The sequence below is a fragment of the Heteronotia binoei genome, chromosome 18 (genome assembly GCF_032191835.1).
Source record: "Heteronotia binoei isolate CCM8104 ecotype False Entrance Well chromosome 18, APGP_CSIRO_Hbin_v1, whole genome shotgun sequence".
In the NCBI taxonomy this organism is placed as follows: Eukaryota; Metazoa; Chordata; class Lepidosauria; order Squamata; family Gekkonidae; genus Heteronotia; species Heteronotia binoei.
In genome coordinates, this window is record NC_083240.1 from 46,638,646 (window position 1) to 46,659,290 (window position 20,645).

Below are 20,645 nucleotides of genomic sequence, written 5' to 3' on the forward strand. Positions count from 1 at the left end.
GATCCCACCTGTTACAAATGACCTAGCAACTACCCTCCAAGAGGAAGGTGAAGTGACCCTAAGCACAGTCAACAGGCTGAGAGAAGATTTTCAAACAGGGTAGATATTACTATGGTGTTGTTAAATAGGTAGCAATTGATCAGGTCAGAGCACTTTTGCCCTGACCTGGATGGCCCGAGTTAGTCTGATCTCAGCAGGTCAGCCCTGGCGAGTCTTTGGATGGGAGGCCTCCAAGGAATATCAGGCTGTGCCACAGAGGCAAACCACCTCTGAAGCACCTCTTGCCTTGAAAACCCTCTGGGGTGGCCAGCAGTCCGCTGTGACTTGATGGCAAAAAACAACAACGAATAAAATGCTTCTACCCTGGAGCAAATACAGCAAAATGTGGCATGCGTACAAGTCCTCGTATTGCGGCAGGGACCCTTTCACAGCCAGCAGACACGTACAACAGAATGGTATGGTTTGTACACACAAGCTTTAATCGTAAAGTCAAAACAAATGCTTTGCGGACATTAAATATACTACGTCAAGATAATTTCCCATTGTCTGAGCATCACTTTGACAATGCATGGCAGGGAAACCGCACGGCACAGAAGCCTGCCCAATGAGAAACTGCCTTGCAAATATGCTGGTAGCTTGGAAGATGCCTCGCCTCTTTTTTGTTCAAGGCCTATGAAACAGTGAGCTGCACAAAGTTCAGCGACAGCGGCGTTGGAAACTTTAGAGAGCTTTTCTTGAAACTAAGTGAAGAAGCTCTATCTTGAAACTTCAGCGAGACCCTATCCCACACAGAAACCTTTTAGCCAGACATTTGGCTTGATTCCAGAATGAGCTTCTCAGTAAACCTTTATCATACCTGCACTCAAATCCTAAGCCACTGAACCCCCTCCAAGAACACCTCCCCCCCCCCCCCGAGGACTCGCCTCACAGTGTGCAGACGGCGGGTGCTTGTTTTAGAAACAGGTTTTCCATATAAACCCGCAGGAGGCCAGGAAGTGATGCAAGAGGCACAGCTAAGAAGCAGAGGTGCCATCTCTGGGCAGGGTTTTGGGAGGGGCCACAGAGTCTGCCTTCCCAAGCTGCCATTTTCTCCAGGGGAACTTGTCATCTGGAGACTAGCTGACAATCTGGGAGATCTCCAGGCTCCACCAGGAGGCTGGCAATCTCAGGCCACACAGATGTACTTATTGTTTCTAACTCACATTTTCTGATTTAGTGGGGGCTTCTGCTTTTGTTAGGGGAACACTGAAAGCCAGTTCAGTAACTGCAACTTGAAGAAGACTGTGGCAAAAATTCTTTCTGATTCTGGCCTGATGCCCCAAAGGCAAATATATATTTCACTGCCAGGAAACCTTAGAAGTTAAGTTAACCATGGACCGTTTCATTCTTCACCTTCTTCATTCTTCATGCTCAATGCAGCAGCATCCACAGGAGCTCCCTGAAGGAATTCTGAACTTAGAGATGCCCAGTGGGACAACGGCACAGTCATCTCACAGGCAGCAGTGGATCCTCTACCGGCTGCCCTTCTGCCGTGTACCTGAGGCTACAAGTTCCATGCATATGCCCCTGCAGAGAAAACCTTCCTGTGCGATACACTTGTGGCACACAAACGGAAGTTTATGAAACTAGGATGTATGTCTCTCATGATTCCTCATCTTCTTTAACGGGAAGCATTTCCATGTTGGAAATTAAAATTCTCGGGAGCATTCTTCTGGCTTAGGTGCCTACACAAAAATGGGTAACGGTACAGGGAGTGTGACATGCAAACGTGTTACATTTTTTGGCTTTCCTTGGAGCAGGCAACAAGTCCCTGAGGACTGTCCTTGGATTCTTCACTCTTGATTTTCCATCTGACTGCTGCTTCCAGACCCCTCCATGTGCAATACCTGCTCATGAGATATCAAGCTGGGTTCTGTCCCACTCCAGCAACTCTCTTTCCCACTGACTAGAGGGTGTCCTGATGGCCATGGGATGGGCCTCTCTGATCAGGGCAGAGGCTGAACGTTTGACTAGTTGCAGCAGAAGGACCACAGCAGATGCATCAGCAGTAACCCTTCGAGAAAGGTTGCTTTGTTTCAAACAATTTTTATTTGTAACATATGGTAATATATTCAATTTCTTATATCATTAATAACTACTTTTTTCCTCTATCCCATATATTACTTTCTACCTCCTCCTCCCCCCGTTACTTGACCCCCGCCGGTGTACTATACTTAAAACATTATTATTAAAGGTACCCTTAATTAATAAGAACCAAAATTCATATCCTCCTCCCTCTTATACTTAGTCATTATCAAAAATTGTCCAATGTCCTTTTATTTTCCACTCTTTTTCTATGTATCTTCTGAACTTCTTCCACTCCATCTTAAATACTTCTAAATCATAGTCTCTTAAGGTTCTTGTTAACTTGTCCATTTCACTCCATGTCATAACTTTTACAATCCAATCCCATTTCTCTGGTACCAGATTAAAGTCCTATCTTCTTTTGGAAATTTTTCCATTTGTAATCCCAACAGAAAAGTCTCTGCAACTTTGTTAAATTCATAACTCAAGATCTTAGAAATTTCTTGTTGGATCATCTGCCAATACATTTTCACTCTTTCACAAGTCCACCACATATGGTAGAAAGAACCTTCATGTTTTTTACATTTCCAACACCTGTCCGGCATCTTGTTATTCATCTTTGCCAACTTTTTAGGAGTCATATACCATCTATACATCACCTTAAAACAGTTTTCTTTGATACTCTGACATGTCGAGAGTTTCATAGAGTTCTTCCACAAATATTTCCATGTATCCATCTGTATTTCATTTACATTAATTGCCCACTTAATCATTTGAGATTTCACTACTTCATCTTCCGTAGACCATTTTAAAAGTAACATAGATTTTCGAAATTAATTTCGCAGTATCTCCAAGCAGAACTTTTCCCATTTCCGTTTGTTCTCATCTTATTCCTTCAGTTTTAATATCACTTTCCACCAAACTCTTTATTTGTTGCATTTGAAACGAATCATATTTATAATTCAGCTCCTCAGCAGTTTTCAACTCTATTTTACCACGTTGTATTTTTAATAATTGATTGCATGACATCCATTTTCCTTCTCCTAGCTCAGCTGTTATTTTAATTACTTCTGCAGGCACTATCCATAGTGGTTTTCTCTCATCGCCATATTTCTTATACTTCATCCAGATATTTAGCAAATTACTTCTTATGTAATGAAGAGAGAAAAAACCATCCATCTTTCTCTTCCCATAGTACATATAAGCGTGCCAGCCGAATTTATTTCCATGACCTTCTAGTGTTAAAATTTTTTTATTCAATAACGTCACCCAATCTTTTATCCACACCAAACAAATTGCTTCATGATATAGTCTTAAATCTGGTAATTGGAATCCTCCTCTTTCTTTAGTGTCTGTTAAAACTTTCATTTTAATCCTTGGTTTCTTTCCAGCCCATACAAATTCTGAAAGCTTTCTTTGCCATCTATTAAATTGTTTGCTGTCTTTCACAATCGGGATAGTTTGTAATAAATACAGTATTCTCAGCAAAATGTTCATCTTAATTGCAGCTATTCTCCCAAGCAATGACAAATTAAGCTTGTTCCATTTTATCATATCTTCATCCATTTTACGCCATAACTTTTCATAATTATTTTTAAACAAATCAATGTTCTTCATTGTTATTTCCACACCCAGATATTTTACTTTAGAGGTAACCTCACATCCCGTTAGCTTCTGCAATTCCTTTTATTTACTTGCATATTTTTACATAAAAGTTTTGATTTTTCCTTGTTAACATAAAGTCCCACCAATTCTCCAAAATTTTGTATTTTAGCTAACAAAGGAGCTACTTGTGTAGGATTTTCATTTATAAACATTATATCATCTGCAAATGCTCTAAATTTATAGGTAAAACCTTTAATTCTCATTCCTTCTATTTCTTCATCATCTTGTATTTGCATCAATAAAATTTCAAGAGTCATTATAAACAACAATGGCGAAAGTGGACAACCTTGTCTTGTACCTTTGCTAATTTTCATTTCATCTGTGAGATCTGCATTTATACATAACCTTGCACGTTGTTCAGTATATATTGCCTTTATCATTCTTATAAAGTTTTCCCCAACTTTATTTTCTCCATTACTGCAAACATAAAGTCCCAGTTCAGATTATCAAAAGCTTTCTCTGCATCCACAAAAAATAATGCAACTTCTTTCTCTGGATGTCTTTCACAATATTCTACAATATTTACAACAGTTCTAATATTGTCTCTTATTTGCCTTTTGGGAAGAAAACCCGCCTGATCTTCCTTTATAAAATTTATTAAATATTGTTTAAGCCATTCTGCCAGGATTCTTGTGTATATCTTATAGTCATTGTTTAATAATGAAATTGGTCTATAATTCTTTACATTCGTGACATCTGTATCTTCCTTTGGAATCAACGAAATTACAGCTTCTTTCCAGGTATTAGGTATTTTCCCATTTGATCTTATCGCATTCATCAATTTTTGAAGTTTCAGTACTAATTCTTCTTTAAGCATTTTTAAAAAATTTGCCGTATAACCATCTGGTCTTGGTGCCTTTCCAGATTTCATTACATTAATCGCTGCTTCAATTTCTATTTTTTCAATTGGATCATTCAAAAATTTTTCCATATATTCAGTTAAGGGTGCTATTTCCTTCGGGAAAGGTTGTTAACTGGAATTAATTGTTTGCTGTAACATAAGCATCTGGGGGAAACTATGCTATAGTCTGCGTTGCAGTGTCATTACATCCAGGTTTGGGGGAGGCTGTAGAGCCCTTCAAGGCCCAAAGAGGAGGGATGTAGAGCCCTGATGCAGCTGCACAGGTGAGGTGGGGGCTGTGAGGCTTTGTGCTGAGCTGCTAGAGTAGGCAGCTGAGAACAGGCTGCGCTGGAGTTGACCCTCAGAGTAGGAGTTGGAGCCTTTGCTACTGAGAGCTATCCAGGACTAGGCGCAAGCTGGGTTAGGGAAATGGTGAACTAGTAATGGCTGCAGCTCAATTGAGGACTTGTAACAGGGGCTGAAGCTACCTTCCTTCATGGAAGTTAAGGACCCAGGGGTGGATCTACTATGAAACTAATAAAGCTTCAGCTTCAGGGCCCCTAATCCTGGTGGGGTCCTGAAGCAACTTTTAAAAAAAAGACCGAATTTTTCAACAACATTGATGGGAGCTTTTAAAAAGTGTTCGTTATAAAATAAGGCTATTTTGGTGAGAGAATCATAAGTCAATGGGTTGAAGTACTTAATATTGCCCATAAAATATGCTTTAATACCTGTTACAAAGCCTTACGCGGCCTGGGATCAGCATACCTGCGAGACTGTCTCTTCCTGTATAAGCCCCGGAGATCGCTTTGTTTGGCCTCCCAGGATAGACTGACTGTCCCCGGCCCAAAAGACGCCCATCTTGCCTCTACCAGGACCTTTGCGGTCCTGGCCCCAACATGATGGAATCAGCTCCCTATGGAGATCCGGGCCCTACCTGGCTTACTGGCCTTTTGTAGGGCCTGTAAAACGGAGCTGTTTCACCAGGTCTTCGGGTGAGGCGGGTGGCATCTGCCCACTAGATCCCCTACTATATATCCTACTGCGCTGATTTGCTGCACTGTCCAGCTGCACCATCTCATCAAAATTGTTCTGCTGAGCTATTTGTTTATGGAATAATTGTAATTGCTTTTATTAATATATAATTTTAATGTGATTTTATTTATGTTGTGCTCCGCCCTGAGCCCCCACAGGGGAATGGGCGGAATATAAATAAACTATTAATAATTAATAATAATAATTACATGTGGCCTCTAAATGTTCCTGGAGTTGGTCTAATTTCAGAATTTTCTTGGGGGCTTCTAGCACCCAAACCCCCAGCTGTACGGGCTCACTGACCTCGCCAGAATCTATTCATAGCCTACATTTTGGCAGCTGGATCCTTGAATCCTTCATGCAGGGCTTAATAGTTCTACAGCTCATTTTCAAGGGCTCCACCCCACCACCCCATTCTCTGCCATTTGGGCCTCGAGGCCCTTGCAAGGGCAGCAAGGTCCTTTGGACCTTGTTAGATGTTGCCCTATTGTTGCTGGTTGAGAAAGGTCCCCCCCAATAACAGCTCAAGCTTCAGGGTCCCAAAAATGTAGGTCCACCACTGTAAGGACCTAAAGAAAGGGCACCTTCATCTGGCAAACTGATTGGAGTCATGAAGTCCCTGAGACACCAGTATGTGATCGTCTACCTGGTCCACACTTCAGCTCATACATTATGTTGATTACGTTGAGTACACGCAGTGACTGCTGGCAGAAGGGATCATTCAGCCCCCACCCTGATCCACCAGAATCTCTGGTTCTTGGAAGGGACCCAGTTGCAACTGAGAAGACACATCCTGGGGTGCAAAAGAGATCACAGTGGGCTCCACTTCCTTTGCAGCATCTCCCTTTTCCTTTGAGAAGTACTCCTCTGATGAAACCACACTGGGGCAGAGTCTAACAGTCGCATATTCCTCCTCCTCAGAATCCTGTGTTGCTTCTTGTTTAATTGGGGAAGGGTGAAGTTGATCTATCACCATGGAAATTAAACTGTGGTACTCTGAATGGACACACCATAGAATGCCATGTACAGTCACACTCAAAATGGAATTTTGCCTTTACAAGGGGATTGGACAAATTGACAGAGGACAAGGAGAAATATCAACAGTGACTAGCCATGATGAGATGGAACAGCCATATTTGGAGGCAGGGCTGTTCAGAACACCAGTTGGTTGGGGGGGCAATAGTGAAGGGCCATTGCCTTCTTGCGGGCTTCCCAGGGGGTTCCAGAGGGAAAGAGAACTTGACGAACTCTCCACCTGACCTAATGTATGTCTCTGTCCCAACAGGACCAGGATGCTGAAGGAGGACAGCAATGCAAGAGAAGGTCAATCAAAGTTCACCCTTCGGCCACACAAAAGGGCATGGAAGATGGAAGCCTGGAGTGGCCAGCTGGAGACAAGAGCTACTGGGTGAATGAGGTCTATGAGGGGAAGCTACTAAGGCCAGCAGTTTCAGGATTGGAGGGCCACCATTTTTGATGTTCTGCTTTGTGTCCTGGGATGGCTTGGAGAAAGATGGTATATAAATATTTTAAATAAATGAATCAATAAGCAAGCAAGCTAGGGTTTCAGACCATCTAAGGTTAGTCCAGAGAGCTAAGATTTAACTCTGGTCTAGTTCAAAAGAGTGAGTCAAACTGTCAGAAAAGAAGAGATTTTTCTGTAGAGGTCTCCCTCCCTTATGTGTTCTCTCCATCCCTCCTGTTAATTTTCAAACTGGCCTCATTTCTCTTCAAATTTAAGAAGTGCCGAACATCTTTACCATCCAGCCTGAGATGAAAAGCATGCTCTCCGAGCCAGAGAGCCCTAGAATAAACCAATTCCATTTGGCGGTCATGAAGTTTTATGAAGTACGGGGCAAAGCAATATTTTTGAAACAAGTAAAAAAATGCACAAACAAAAAGTGATGGATTACTATTTGGGGCTCTTTTTAAATTGGGGTCATACAGGTTGATGACTGAAATGGGAAGGGGGAATACACTGGTAAAAGCAGCTGTAATCTCCAGGTTTATTGGACAGTGGATCTAACCTTCCTGTCAAAACCAGCCTGCAGCTCTCAAATGAGTCTCCTGTGGGAAAAAAAATAAAGTGGTAAAACTCAGTTTCCAGCTTCTCTTTAGAAAATGGAACTAGGCCCCAACAGGGATGGGGTGGGGTGGGGGGGCTGATTCTGACACCATGTCATGTGCTCAATAACCTGGATTATATAGCCCGGTAGAAAAATTCACATAAAAATAGGAGCAGAGAACAGTTCATAAAGTCTGCATTTGGTTTGTCTGGCTGGTTAATTAGACAGATTAAATTGGATGCAATTCTACAACAGAACAAGCCCCTCCCCCACCCCCACCCCCTGGTTCACTGATGGAGACATTAGCAAACACAGTGCATCTGAACTATGGAAAATATCAGCTAGTTGGGTCTCTGATTAACCATTTTGTTCTGTTGGGGGCTACTGCAATTTAAGGTACAGGTGGAAAATCAGGAGTGATTTCAGAGAAGCAAAGCAGAGCCGGAAATATTGTTTAGATGTGAGAAAAGAGGAGAAACAAAAGGAAATGAAATTCAGAATTACACTGAATCCAAATTGGACCTCCTAATCCAGCTCAAACAAGACGACTGAAGGAGGGCCATGATTTATATATAGGCTGCCATAAAATTAGAGGGTTCATTTACAGGTTATGTTGGCGCAAAGTTGGATTTGCCACTGAATGTACACTCCACAGCAAATTGTAGCCAATCACTACATCACAACAGGTGCACCTACACAACATTTTGCATTCTCACACTGGATTTTTAGTTGTGCTCCTAAACAACGTTTCATGTGAAGCATGAAATGCCTGCTAAACCCCAAGACCTCTCCCTTTCACAGCAGGAAACCAACAGTGATCACTTAATATGTTCATTTATTTAAATGAAATTTTAGGCAAACTAAACCAGAAACTCACCACCAAACCACAGCAGAGGCATACAAATCCTTTGGCATGAGCCAGATGGCAGTTCTTTGCCCTGATCGGTTGCTTCTATGCATAATCAGAGGTGATCATGGGGCAAGCTAGCAAATGAACTTCTCTTTGACATACTGCCCTGCCTTTCTATTACAGGCTGGCCACAGGAGAAGAAGACAGGAGAAGAACAGCCCCCAGTGGGCCTTCTTGGGGAAGAGAAGAAGAAAAGGAGCAGTGCTCTTGTGGGGAAAGGAAAAGCCTGGACTGGGGGCACTGGAGAACGAAGTCCGCACACACAGGAGGAGAAGGCAGAGCTGGCATGAAGGCCACGCCACATCCATCAGTCCACTCTTTATGCCCATCAAGTGCATACTTACTCCAAATTCTTAATCCTTCCCTTTTCTTTCCAACCAGCATGAAATTAGATGGCTTAGAAACAGTGCTCAGATTTTGAAGACTATGACAGAGCAAAGTAGCTCTCTGACAGCATGTGAAAGCTGCATGGCTGCTGGAAATGACGCGTTCGCAAATGAGCGTGCACTGCAGTAGACAGTCTGCTTTTCTCAACAGGAGATGTTTTGTGCCAGTCTCTTGCTATGAAATGTGGCCCCTACTCTATGCTCTTCCTACCTCTTCCTTTGCTTCTGGTGGCATTCACACCCCTATCCGCACACCGTGTAGGCCTGACCTCCTGTAGTTTCTGCAATATGATCAGATGAGTAAAATTTCCAACCTCATTAGGATACCATTATTTCAGCATATATGTTACAAGCTCACATATTCTGCATCCCACAGTCCTTGATTGCTTATAAATTCCTACAGGGATATTTAAAGTAGAATATTTCAGTAGCTATAGAAGTGGATGTTTTCAAGTGAAATAATGTGATGAAAAAGCACAAGAATCAATTGAGGGGAATTGAGGATTAACACCTCAGCTCCCAAAGCCTGAGATTCACAGAGGATCACTGGCTTTACTGAGAATATTCTAAAGCCAGTGCTTGGAGAATTACATTGTAAATTTAGCATTGTGGAGCTATTTCCAAGATTCTGAATGTACTCTTCACTTTTTAAAAATTTGTTTATCTCCCCCCCCCCCCCCAGTGCTGCCTCACAAAATGCTTCTGAAACCTGCTCAGGTCCAAAACTGGTTTGCCATACAGTGGCAAGGACTAAATCCAAAAAACTGGCTTAGAGGCAGCCCTTGCAGGGTGCACAGAACTCAGCTCTGTAGCTCTTTGGATCTTTAGAGAGTTCCCACCCTTTGGCTTTAAACCATACCACTGATCTGTTTTGAATCTGATTTTATTTGGGTTCTGTGTTAATCAATGGGCAATTTTTAACTTGCTTACTATTCAATGAATTAATGTACACAAAGGAATGGGGCTTTTTGGAGGGTGGGTGGGAGGCGATTTAGGGAGAACTGAGAATCCTACTGTGGTGTCTACTATCCGCCTGTTGTGCTTTTAGGAAGCAACAACCTGTAGACCAAAGGACTGCATCTTAAGGCTCACTGAATGGCCTAAGAGCCACTCCATTCTGCCTCTAGGGCTGACAAGGGAGCACAAAGGCGGGCTTATCAGGCATTTTGTCTCACAAACTGGCATGTTAACACACGGCCTGCATGCAAATTAATCCAGTGTCGGACAAGAAAGGTCGCCACTGAAAGATAAACTCTCTTTTGATATACTGGGGAGAAATTTCCAGTCATGACTCATTATGACATCTGCCTCAGCATACGGCATATTACGCCAAGGTGGATTCACCAAGCCTCTCTGAGAGAGAAATCGATGCCTTCTTACTCAAGCTCACCAAAGTACAGGCATTCAGGTCAACCAGCTATGTAAGAGCTGCCCACCCACTCCACTAGGTGAGAAGCCTGTCTGAGGAGAGTATTTTAAATGAATTAATAACACCACATGCCTATTAACAGCTGCGGGACATCCTTCTTCTCCATTTTAAGATCAAAGAAGCCTTTTCACACATTAAACAGGAGCAAAATCAGGTACACCACCCTGTATATGGCCAACAGGGAGTTTAAGCCTATCACAACTCGCTTACAATATGCCTGCACAATACACGGGGTTTCAATTACATATCTGTCAACAATCATGCTCAACTTTCTCAGAAAAAACATCCTGGGCATAAGCCTCAAGACAATAATGTGTGAAGGGGCTCTTTCAGATCTGGGTATAAAAACATTGTGGGGTCATGAAGACTGCTGCCCCGAAGAAGCTTTGTGGAAAGAAAAAAAGCTCATCTCAATGGAAAGCAAATGCTGGAGGGAGAAATGAACTAAAATATTCTCAAAAGGGTAAAAATATTCATTTGATGGATTCATTAAATGTATAGACATTTTAAAATACATCTTTCACAGGTCATACACCTAAAACAGTTACACTAACCAACAAAATTTTCCCCATGCAACTAGACTAATTTTTTTACATCATAGTCCACAGATTTTAAAAAAAAAAAATCCTGAAAAAGAACAAAATTCTCTGACTCCTTCAGGTGAGCCTTCTGAGAACACAGCCAGACTCTAATCCAAACCTCACTGAAGAAAAGAATGCCCAGTCTGGCTGGCTAGAGCTGCCCTCTTCACAGCAGAACTAGGGTCCCACTGATGTTTAGGAGGTCTGGAAGAAAGTGATGCCCTTCAAAAGGCACCACAAAGTCAATGCAAATTCTGGAGCTGAGCCACAGGATGGAGGGAAGTTTGGAAGCCAACCGTGAAGTGGCATGGCATGCAGGCCTCCTCCTTCCACGCGTCATTAAACATGTGATGCTACTATCATTTCTTTTTTCAACTTCCCCAAAGGAATGAAATGCTATACAAACCTGGGCTCTTAAATTGATCCGGGCTGGGAAGGTGGTGGAGGGGGGAGTTACTCGCTGAAGCAGGGTGCTCGCTGCGAAGCATCTGAGCCACCCGAGGCCCCATGGAACCATAGTCCGCGTACGATAACGGAGCCCGTTGGTCACCGGGCGGAGAATAGAAACCGTAATCAGGGATCCCTGGAGATACAGTGACTCTATCATTGTGTGATATTGGACTGATTCTTATTTTCAATATTAAATTGTGCGTTTCTTTTGACAGTTAAAAAGCATGGAAACATAAAATGCAAATATAGAAAGTTGAGTAGTGAGTGGACCAAGGTATGAATGCATTTACTACAGGGTCCTTGGTCAAGCCCAGATTCAATAAACAAACTCACCATCTGATATACTAGATTTTCATTTCCAAAGCAGGCACGATGGAACATAAGAATGAAATATAGTGCCTACTGATTAAAACAACACAGAATACAATTTATCCTGAGAAGTGTAAAGAAAAGTTGAAGCAACCACAGTGGAGCTAACCCAACAATGGCTACAGGAGTTCATCCACTTAAGCTTTCTTTCTCCATAACCAATTAAACAACAAATAAATCCCTCCCCCTACCCCCAGTGTACACAAATGTGTGATCTCTGTGTGTATATACGCATATACACACATAATCACGCAAAAATCTGCATATAAAATATGAGCGCAAAGGTTCTCAAAGAGAGTGAAACATCTCCCTAAGCTCACCTTAACTGACCTAGATTTTTTTGACATTCCAGCTCCTCTGAGATCATCCTCCCATTTTAGTACTGCACTATTACAAGGACTGTAGTCTTAGCTTGCAATTCCATTTTGTACCATACCTGGTCATCAAACCAAAGACCCCAGGACCGCAATGCATAGGACTAAAGCTCAGTAGTGATTGATTTAATTGGGATGCCAGTAGATTTCAAGCAGAAGAAGAGACTGGATTTATATCCTGCCCTTCACTTAGAATCTCAGAGTGGTTTACAATCTCCTTTCCCTTCCCCTCCCCACAACAAACATCCTCTGTGAGGTAGGTGAGGCTGAGAGAGCTCTGAGAGAACTGCTCCAAGAACAGCTCTGAGAGAGTTATGACTGACCCATGGTCATCCAGCATCTGCATGTGGAGGAGGAGTGGGTAATCAAATCAGGCTCTCCCAGACTAGAATCTGCACACTTAACCACTACACCAAACTGAAAGTAGATCTCAGTCTAATGGGTTTGGGTCACAGCAGACAAGTAATAGCATGGCCATTATTTCCATGAAACTTTTTCACTACCTCAATTTGAGAACCCCAACCCACAAGTGCCCCCATGCAGATTTAACAAGCAAATCCTAGAACAAGGAGAATGAATAGAACAGCAATCCTGCATAAACTATTTTTGCCTCTGTGCTTAACAAATCAACTACAAGGAGAATAAAGGTTCAGTTTCCTATGTGTGGTAAATGCAGAGAAAAGATTAGTTTTTGGTTGCATGACAAAGAAGCCATTGCTGGCCGAAAATGTCCCAGCATCTGCAAACCAAAATGCTCTTCCACATTTTTATTACTTTTGCATTAAAGTAAGAACAAGTCTGAACTTGCAGTGAGAGAAGATGAAGTTAAAATATCATGGTACATTCTTTCTAGTTCTCTCACATTAGGTCTATTCTTCCCCCCTGAGGTTAGAAAAGCACACTTAAATGTCTGTCTGTCTCTCTCGCCATACAGTGTGTGCCTTTGTAACTTGTGAGGAGTCGGACAAACGGGCATTTAGGTCTCAAACGTACACGTGACAAAACTCCCAAAGCTAGTCAGAAGAATGCATGTCTGAGACGCATATATGGTTCCCTTCTGATCTTCCCGGTGCATATCTTAAGCATGCACACAAAGGAAAGTAATATGGAGAGGGGCCTCGACAGAACATCCTGGGACAGAATGCATTTCCATGCTAACTTTTCGATTGGCTTATTATCTCTGTTATTTAGCCTTGCGCGGCTTCCCTGTCCAACTGCACTAGCCACTGGGAAACAGCCCTGTGTCTTCATGTAAACGGCTTCTCCAGGTTCATGAAATTGCAAAGAGAGTTTCTGTCCAGGTGGACATAAATAATTGGTCCCTACTGAGGAGCTGTGCCCAATGGTGGCCTAGTTTCTAGGACCTCCAGGGGACTCTTTAACAAGTAGGTGTTTCAACCTTAGCTTAGAACAACTTGAGTATGTGGAAACCCACCAAAATTTCTCAGAAGTGAGGCACCTGAGACCCTAATTTAGCTTGTTAGTCCTGCCTGGTAATGGGACACAATGCAGAAACTATTGATCTGGACTTAATGTATCAGTGCTGGAGGGCAAAGGAAAACTCCAGGAAGACTTTGCCTGCAAAAATGTTCCAGGAATGAAAGTTCTCAGTGACAACCTGCCAATCCAGCTCCTGTCTCTTTCTCAGTTTCCTACTCCTCCACCTCAGCCATAAGCAGCTACATGCAATTTGGCAGCCGTTTGCACCATCAGTGTTTATGATAATAACCATGCGTGCTTGAAAGCAGCAGGAAATTTTCAATATAACTATCATTAAGACAAAACGCTTTAAATCAAAGCCATTACTGCTACTGAGAGTTAAAGCTCACAAGATTAGGCCGCTTTTTATCTTTATGAAAAATTCATAGAACAAGCTGCCAAACATCATCTTCCTGCTCGAGAGAGTAAATGATATAATAATATTTAATGCTGCCGATACAGATGAAAGTGGAGACGGAAGCGGCACACAGTGAGATGTACATTAGGAAGACCCTGTTGAACAAGAAGCTTCAGCACTCAACACGTGTACTATCAGACAGCAGAACAAGGGAGAAACAGAGAGCTCCCCTAGAAGAAGAAGAAGAAGAAGAAGATATTGGATTTATATCCTGCCCTCCACTCCGAAGAGTCTCAGAGCGGCTCACAATCTCCTTTCCCTTCCTCCCCCACAACAGACACCCTGTGAGGTAGATGAAGATATTGGATTTATATCCCGCCCTCCACTCCAAAGAGTCTCAGAGTGGCTCACAATCTCCTTTCCCTTCCTCCCCCACAACAGACATCCTGTGAGGTAGATGAAGATATTGGATTTATATCCCGCCCTCCACTCCGAAGAGTCTCAGAGCGGCTCACAATCTCCTTTCCCTTCCTCCCCCACAACAGACACCCTGTGAGGTAGATGAAGATATTGGATTTATATCCCGCCCTCCACTCCAAAGAGTCTCAGAGTGGCTCACAATCTCCTTTCCCTTCCTCCCCCACAACAGACACCCTGTGAGGTAGATGAAGATATTGGATTTATATCCCGCCCTCCACTCCGAAGAGTCTCAGAGCGGCTCACAATCTCCTTTCCCTTCCTCCCCCACAACAGACATCCTGTGAGGTAGATGAAGATATTGGATTTATATCCCGCCCTCCACTCCAAAGAGTCTCAGAGCGGCTCACAATCTCCTTTACCTTCCTCCCCCACAACAGACACCCTGTGAGGTGGGTGGGGCTGGAGAGGGCTCTCACAGCAGCTGCCCTTTCAAGGACAACTTCTGCCAGAGCTATGGCTGACCCAAGGCCATCTCAGCAGGTGCAAGTGGAGGAGTGGGGAATCAAACCCGGTTCTCCCAGATAAGAGTCTGCACACTTAACCACTACACCAAACTGGCTCTCCCTAGCCATCGCTTATATTTTAGAGACTAACAGGTGGCTTTATTTTTGGGGGGAGGTATCCAAACTTTAACTGCAGAACTAAGATTTTGAACTACAGGTTTGGAAGGTCCCAATAAATACTCAGTTAAAAGGAGCCCGCATATAAAATATGAGCGCAAAGGCTGATGCTGCCAGCATTTAGCCATAACGTCAGGAACGGTTCAAGATAGGAGAACATCACAGGTATGAATCTTTGTGATGGGAAGCGGAAGATCCCAGGAAGCCAGCCCATCCCTTCTTGCCATAAAGCCGTCAAGAGGCTTCAGTCTACACAATCTGTTGCGTCGGCTGTTCAATCCCCCTCTCTGAAGTACTTTGTGTCTTAAGCCATAGTGGACTGGGCCTGGGTTCTGGTACCTAGTCTGCCTTTCAAAAATGGCGTAGATGTTGGTGGCAGTGTTCCCTCTAAGCTGAGTTAGAGTGAGCTAGCTCACAGTTTTCTCGCCTCTGGCTCACACAGTTCAAGCTTAAGTTTATTACATTTATACCTTGCCCTCCCCGCCGAGGCAGGCTCAGGGCGGCTTACAACATTGGTCATAATAACAATGAAAGACTAACACGTTGGTACCTAAAATCAATTAATTAATAAAAAATTTAAAACAGTTGATGCTAATAACATTTTGGTGTTATTCAGTTACAACGGCATCAGCATTTCCTGGATTCCTCCTGCCGTTGTAAGTCTCAAAGGTCAGCTGAAAGGAAGCCAGAGGAGTGTGGTCTTACAGGGCAAGGTCCCGCAAGGCCCTAACCTCTTCCGGCAGCTGGTTCCACCAGTGGGGGGCTGCTACTGAGAAGGCATGATCCCTGGTAGCCATCAGTCTCACCTCTCTCGGCTCAGGGATCACTAAAAGATGTTGAGTTCCCAATCTTAGTACCCTCAGGGGAACATGTGGGGACAGACTGTCCCTCAGGTAGGCAGGTCCTCAGCCATAAAGGGCTTGAAAGGTAATGACCAGCACCTTGTAGCAAATCTGGTATACTATTGGCAGACAGTGCAGTTCTTGCAGCGCTGGCTGTATGTGCTCCCACCTGGGCAGCCCCAATAACAGCCTGGCCGCTGCATTCTGCACTAGCTGTAGTTTCCGGGTTCGTGACATTTATGTCTTAGTTCACGAAAAATGGCTCCAGAGCAAACTAATTTATGCAGCAGTTCACAACTTTAATGCTAGCAGCTCACAAAGTTGAATTTCTGCTCACAAGACTGCACAGCTTAGAGGAAACATTGGTTGGTGGTGGAGTCTTATTTGAGTAATTTGAATGTGTTAGGGATGGTTCTAGTGGATTTTCTTTTTAGCAGCCCACAGAAGAAGAGCTTGAATTCTGGGTACTGGCCTCTTTCTTTGTAGTAAACGAAAGTATATCGTGTGAGAGGATTCTACATCTGAGAAGTATGCAGCCGTTCCTACTCTGAATGGTTGAGGGGCACACAACTTTCAACTTCTAATGGGTTTAGAACACTCAAATGCTGTATATACTATTCTACTGTTTGCCTAAGCTCAGTATGAGGCAAGCAAGAGATGCTAAAAACAACAAAAAAGGGGTTTGTTTCTTATGTTCAAAGTAAAAAAAAAGCAAGGACAGGGAAGGGCTCATTGTGGAGACAGGAAAGTGAAACTGTAACAGGTGATGAAGAAAACTGCTCAATTCCTACTTTTCCTCAGTCTTCCCTTGTGAGGGAAATGGTGCTCAACACAGCAAAAACAGAACACATAATATAGGAAGGGAGTTGCAGCCTAGGATGAGCATAAGGGTTGTACGTAAACACCTAATTCCTTTTAATGAAACTAAGTCCTTGGGGCCAGATGAACTGCATCCAAGGGTACTAAAAGAACTTGCAAACATAATTTCTGAACTTCTGACCATTATTTTTGACACTTCTTGGAGAACAGGTGAGGTGCCAGAAGATAAATGATGCCCACAGTGGGCAAATGTCCCCATCTTCAAGAAGGGGGAAAAGGAGGATCCAGGTATCCACTGACACATCAGCTTGATGTCTATAGCTGGAAAAATCCAAATAGGCAGCCATGTTGGTCTGAAGTAGTAGAACAAAATAGGAGTCAATTGCACCTTTAAAACCAACTTAGTTTTATTCAGAACGTAAGCTTTCGTGTGCAGGCACACTTCTTCAGACGAGGAATGAGGTACAGTAAGCAGAGACACATATAGCTGGTGGGGTTTGGAATGCGAAGTGGTACAAAGTTAAAAACCAATAGAAGAATAGTAAAATTAACAAATTCAGAAAACCTTTGATCTGGGTCGCATTAGTGTGGGAAACCATAAATGTGAGAATGTGAGAATGCCTGTTAATTATTCTATTGCTAATAAACCTGGATCAAAATTAACAGGCACTCTCACATTCTGACATGTTACTGTTTTATGGCTTTCCACGCTAATGCAGCCCAGATCAAAGGTTTTCTGAATTTGTTAATTTTACTATTCTGCTATTGGTTTTTAACTTTGTACCACTTCACATTCCAAACCCCACCAGCTATATGTGACTCTGCTTACTGTACCTCATTCCTCATCTGAAGAAGTGTGCATGCACACGAAAGCTTACGTTCTGAATAAAACTAGGTTGGTCTTAAAGGTGAAATTGACTCCTATTTTGTTCTATACCTGGAAAAGTTTTAGAACAAATAATCAAACAGTCAGTCCTTGAGCATTTGGAAAGATTGACTGTGATTACTAAGAGCCAGCATGGGTTTCTCAAGAACAAGTCATGTCAACCAACCTTATCGCTTTTTTTTTTTTAAAGAAAGTGACTACCTTGCTGGATCAGGGGAATGCTGCAGACATTGTTTATCTTGATTTCAGTAAGGCTTCTGATAAGGTTCCAACATAATATTCTTATCAACAATATTCTTGTTGATAAGTTGGTAAAATGCTGTTTGGATCCAGTTGCTGTTAGGTGGGTCTGTAAGTGGTTGTGCGGACCAACCCTAAATCAGACTTTTCCCTGCAGCCGCTGTGGCCGGACCTGCCTGTCCCACATTGGTCTTGTCAGCCACCAGCGAGCCTGCAGCAAACGTGGACTATTGCACCCTTCTTAAATCTTCGTTCGCGAAGCCAAGCCGAGAGAGAAAGTGGTTGACAGATTGCATCCAAAGACTACTTGTTAAGGTTTTCTCATCCTCTTAGAGGGAAGTGACAAGTGGAGTGCCTCAAGGATCTGTCCTGGGACTTGTTTTGTTCAACATCTTTATAAATGATTTGGATGAAGGAATAGCGGGAATGCTTATTAAATTCACAGCTGATACTAAATTGGGAGGGGTAGCAAATACAGCAGAAGACAGAGTCAGGATACAGGATGATCTTGATAAGCTGGAAAACTAGGCTAAAACAAATAAAATGAATTTTGATTGGAATAAATGTAAAGTTCTGCATTTAGGCAGGGAAAATCAAACACATATAAGATGGGGGAGAGCTGTCTTGGCAGTAGTATGTGTGAAAAGGATCTAGGGATCTTAGTGGACCATATACTAAACATGAGTCAGCAGTGTGATGCAGTAGCTAAAAAAACAAATGCAATTTTGGGCTGTAGTGACAGAAATAGTGTCCAGATCCTGCAAAGTGGTGGTATTGTTTTACTCTGCTACTTGGGCACCACAATTTACAAAGAATATAGACAAGCTGGAATGTGTCCAGAGGAGGGCAATGAAGATGGTGAGGGGTCTGAAGACCAAGTCCTATGAGGAAAGGTTGAAGGAGCTCAGTATGTTTAGACTAGAGGAGACAACTGAGAGGTGATATGATCAGCATACTCAAGTACTTGAAGGGCTGTCATCTAGAGGATGGTGTAGGATTGTTTTCTGTTGTCCCAGAAGGGTGGAACAGAACCAGTGGATTGAAATTAAATCAAGAGGTTCCAACTAAACATTAGAAAGAACTTCTTGACAGACTGTGGTTCCTCAGTGGAACAGGCTTCCTCTGGAGGTGATAGGTTCTCCTTTGGAGGTTTTTAAGCAGAGGCTAGATGGCCATCTGACAGCAATGCTGATTCTATGAACTTAGGCAGATCATGAGAAGGAGGGCAGGAAGGGTGGCATCAGTGCTTTGTTCTTGTGGCCGTTTCTTATATGCCCAGGGAAACGCAGTTTGCCACTCTGGGGTCAGGCAGTAATTTTTCTCCAGGCCAGTTTGGAAAGGGATCCTGGAGGTTTTTTGCCATCTTCTGGGCCTGGAGCAGGGTCACTAGGGGTGTGTGGTGGGGAGGTATTTGAAAATTTCCTGCATTGTGCAGTTGCCAGCCACAATCAACATTCAGATACTGCAATCCAATTAGAATTGCTCCAATCTAAGCCACTGATTTCAACAAACTTAAGACTCAAGGAATTCTGCACTTGCAGCTTCTTCAAATGTGTTTCTAGCAGGGATAGGCAGATTGTTCAATGCAGAGGACCCCACAAGAAATGTCATGAGCTTAAGGGATGCAGGTAATTTGCAGTTAGTTGCATGTAATTAATACAATCCTTTCCCTAGATTTAATAGCCGTCAGCTGTTATCCACAGTTTCTCTCGCACACAAAAAAAAATCTAGGGAAAGGAATAAATAATAAAATCAATATAGCTATTTCTGAACCACACCATAGAAGATATGATTGATAGACCCGCAAAATGGAGCCGGGGAATAAGGCCTGTTGTGGAGAAAAATACAATGGGCTCCAGAAAGAGGCTATGGGTGGGTGTCCCCCCAACCTTGCTGTCTTCCCACCGACCCAAGTGAGAGGAATTCACTCTGCCCCCCACCTCAAGGAGAGCTGGTCTCTGCCATCTGGAGAGCAGTTGTAATTCTGAGTGATCTCCAGCCCTCACCTGGAAATTGGCAACAGTGGTTCCCCAGGAGGAAACGGCTGGCTTGTAGTGTAGTGTCTGTGGGAATGCAGCTGTCTGAGGCTCCAGGAATTTCCGAACCTAGAGCTGGCAACCCTATCTCCTTCCCTTTATCTGCCCCTCTGACCAGCTTTCCATTGCTTCCCTCGTCCCCCACAGCTTCTATTTAGGAAAACAACAGTCTTTCTCTATAATGGGGGGGGGGGGGGGCAAAGCAGCTTACATCATTTTCCTCTTCCCCCTTTGACCTGCACAACAACTCTGTGAGGTTGGTTAGGCTGAAAGTCTGTGACTGGTCCGATATCACCCTGTCAGCTTCCACAGCAAGTACCTGCTTCTGGCAGACCCTGCTCTAAAGCCCTAACTTCTAAGCCCTCCTTAAACTCCCCCACAGAATCTCCAGGAATTTCCCACCAACCTGGAACTGGCAGCCAAAATCAGGACTGTCCCCAAGGAGTTCTCCCTCGGGTGCCTTTAGTGATACCTTTCACACCAATACTTTCAGTACCTTTCAGGCCAATAGCATTGTTGGTCTTAAGTTAATCTCTCTCTGTCTCTTGCTTTCCCTCTCTATCTCTCTCTGTATCTGGTCTGCTGCTGTGGGATGTCATTTCCCTTTCTGTCTATGGCTGTTTCCCTTCCAGGAGGAGAGAGAGGAGCCCTCAGCCAATCAAGGGAATCCTTTATCTGGCTCTTTCCCTCTTCCTCCCTCCCTCAACCAGTCAAG

At 43.3% G+C, this 20,645-nt stretch overlaps 1 protein-coding gene across 11 annotated transcripts in view; it reads right to left on the reverse strand.

Annotated features, from left to right (window-relative positions):
* MSI2 (musashi RNA binding protein 2) overlaps positions 1–20,645 on the reverse strand; it is a 568,927-nt gene that overhangs the window by 15,478 nt on the left and 532,804 nt on the right. For 6 of the 11 annotated variants that reach the window (XM_060259515.1, XM_060259513.1, XM_060259516.1 and 3 more), the window contains one exon: positions 11,384–11,560. The exons of the other annotated variants lie outside the window; for them this stretch is intronic. In XM_060259515.1, the coding sequence (XP_060115498.1) occupies positions 11,384–11,560 (177 nt within the window). The remainder of the gene's footprint in view (positions 1–11,383; positions 11,561–20,645) is intronic. 11 annotated transcript variants of the gene reach the window in all.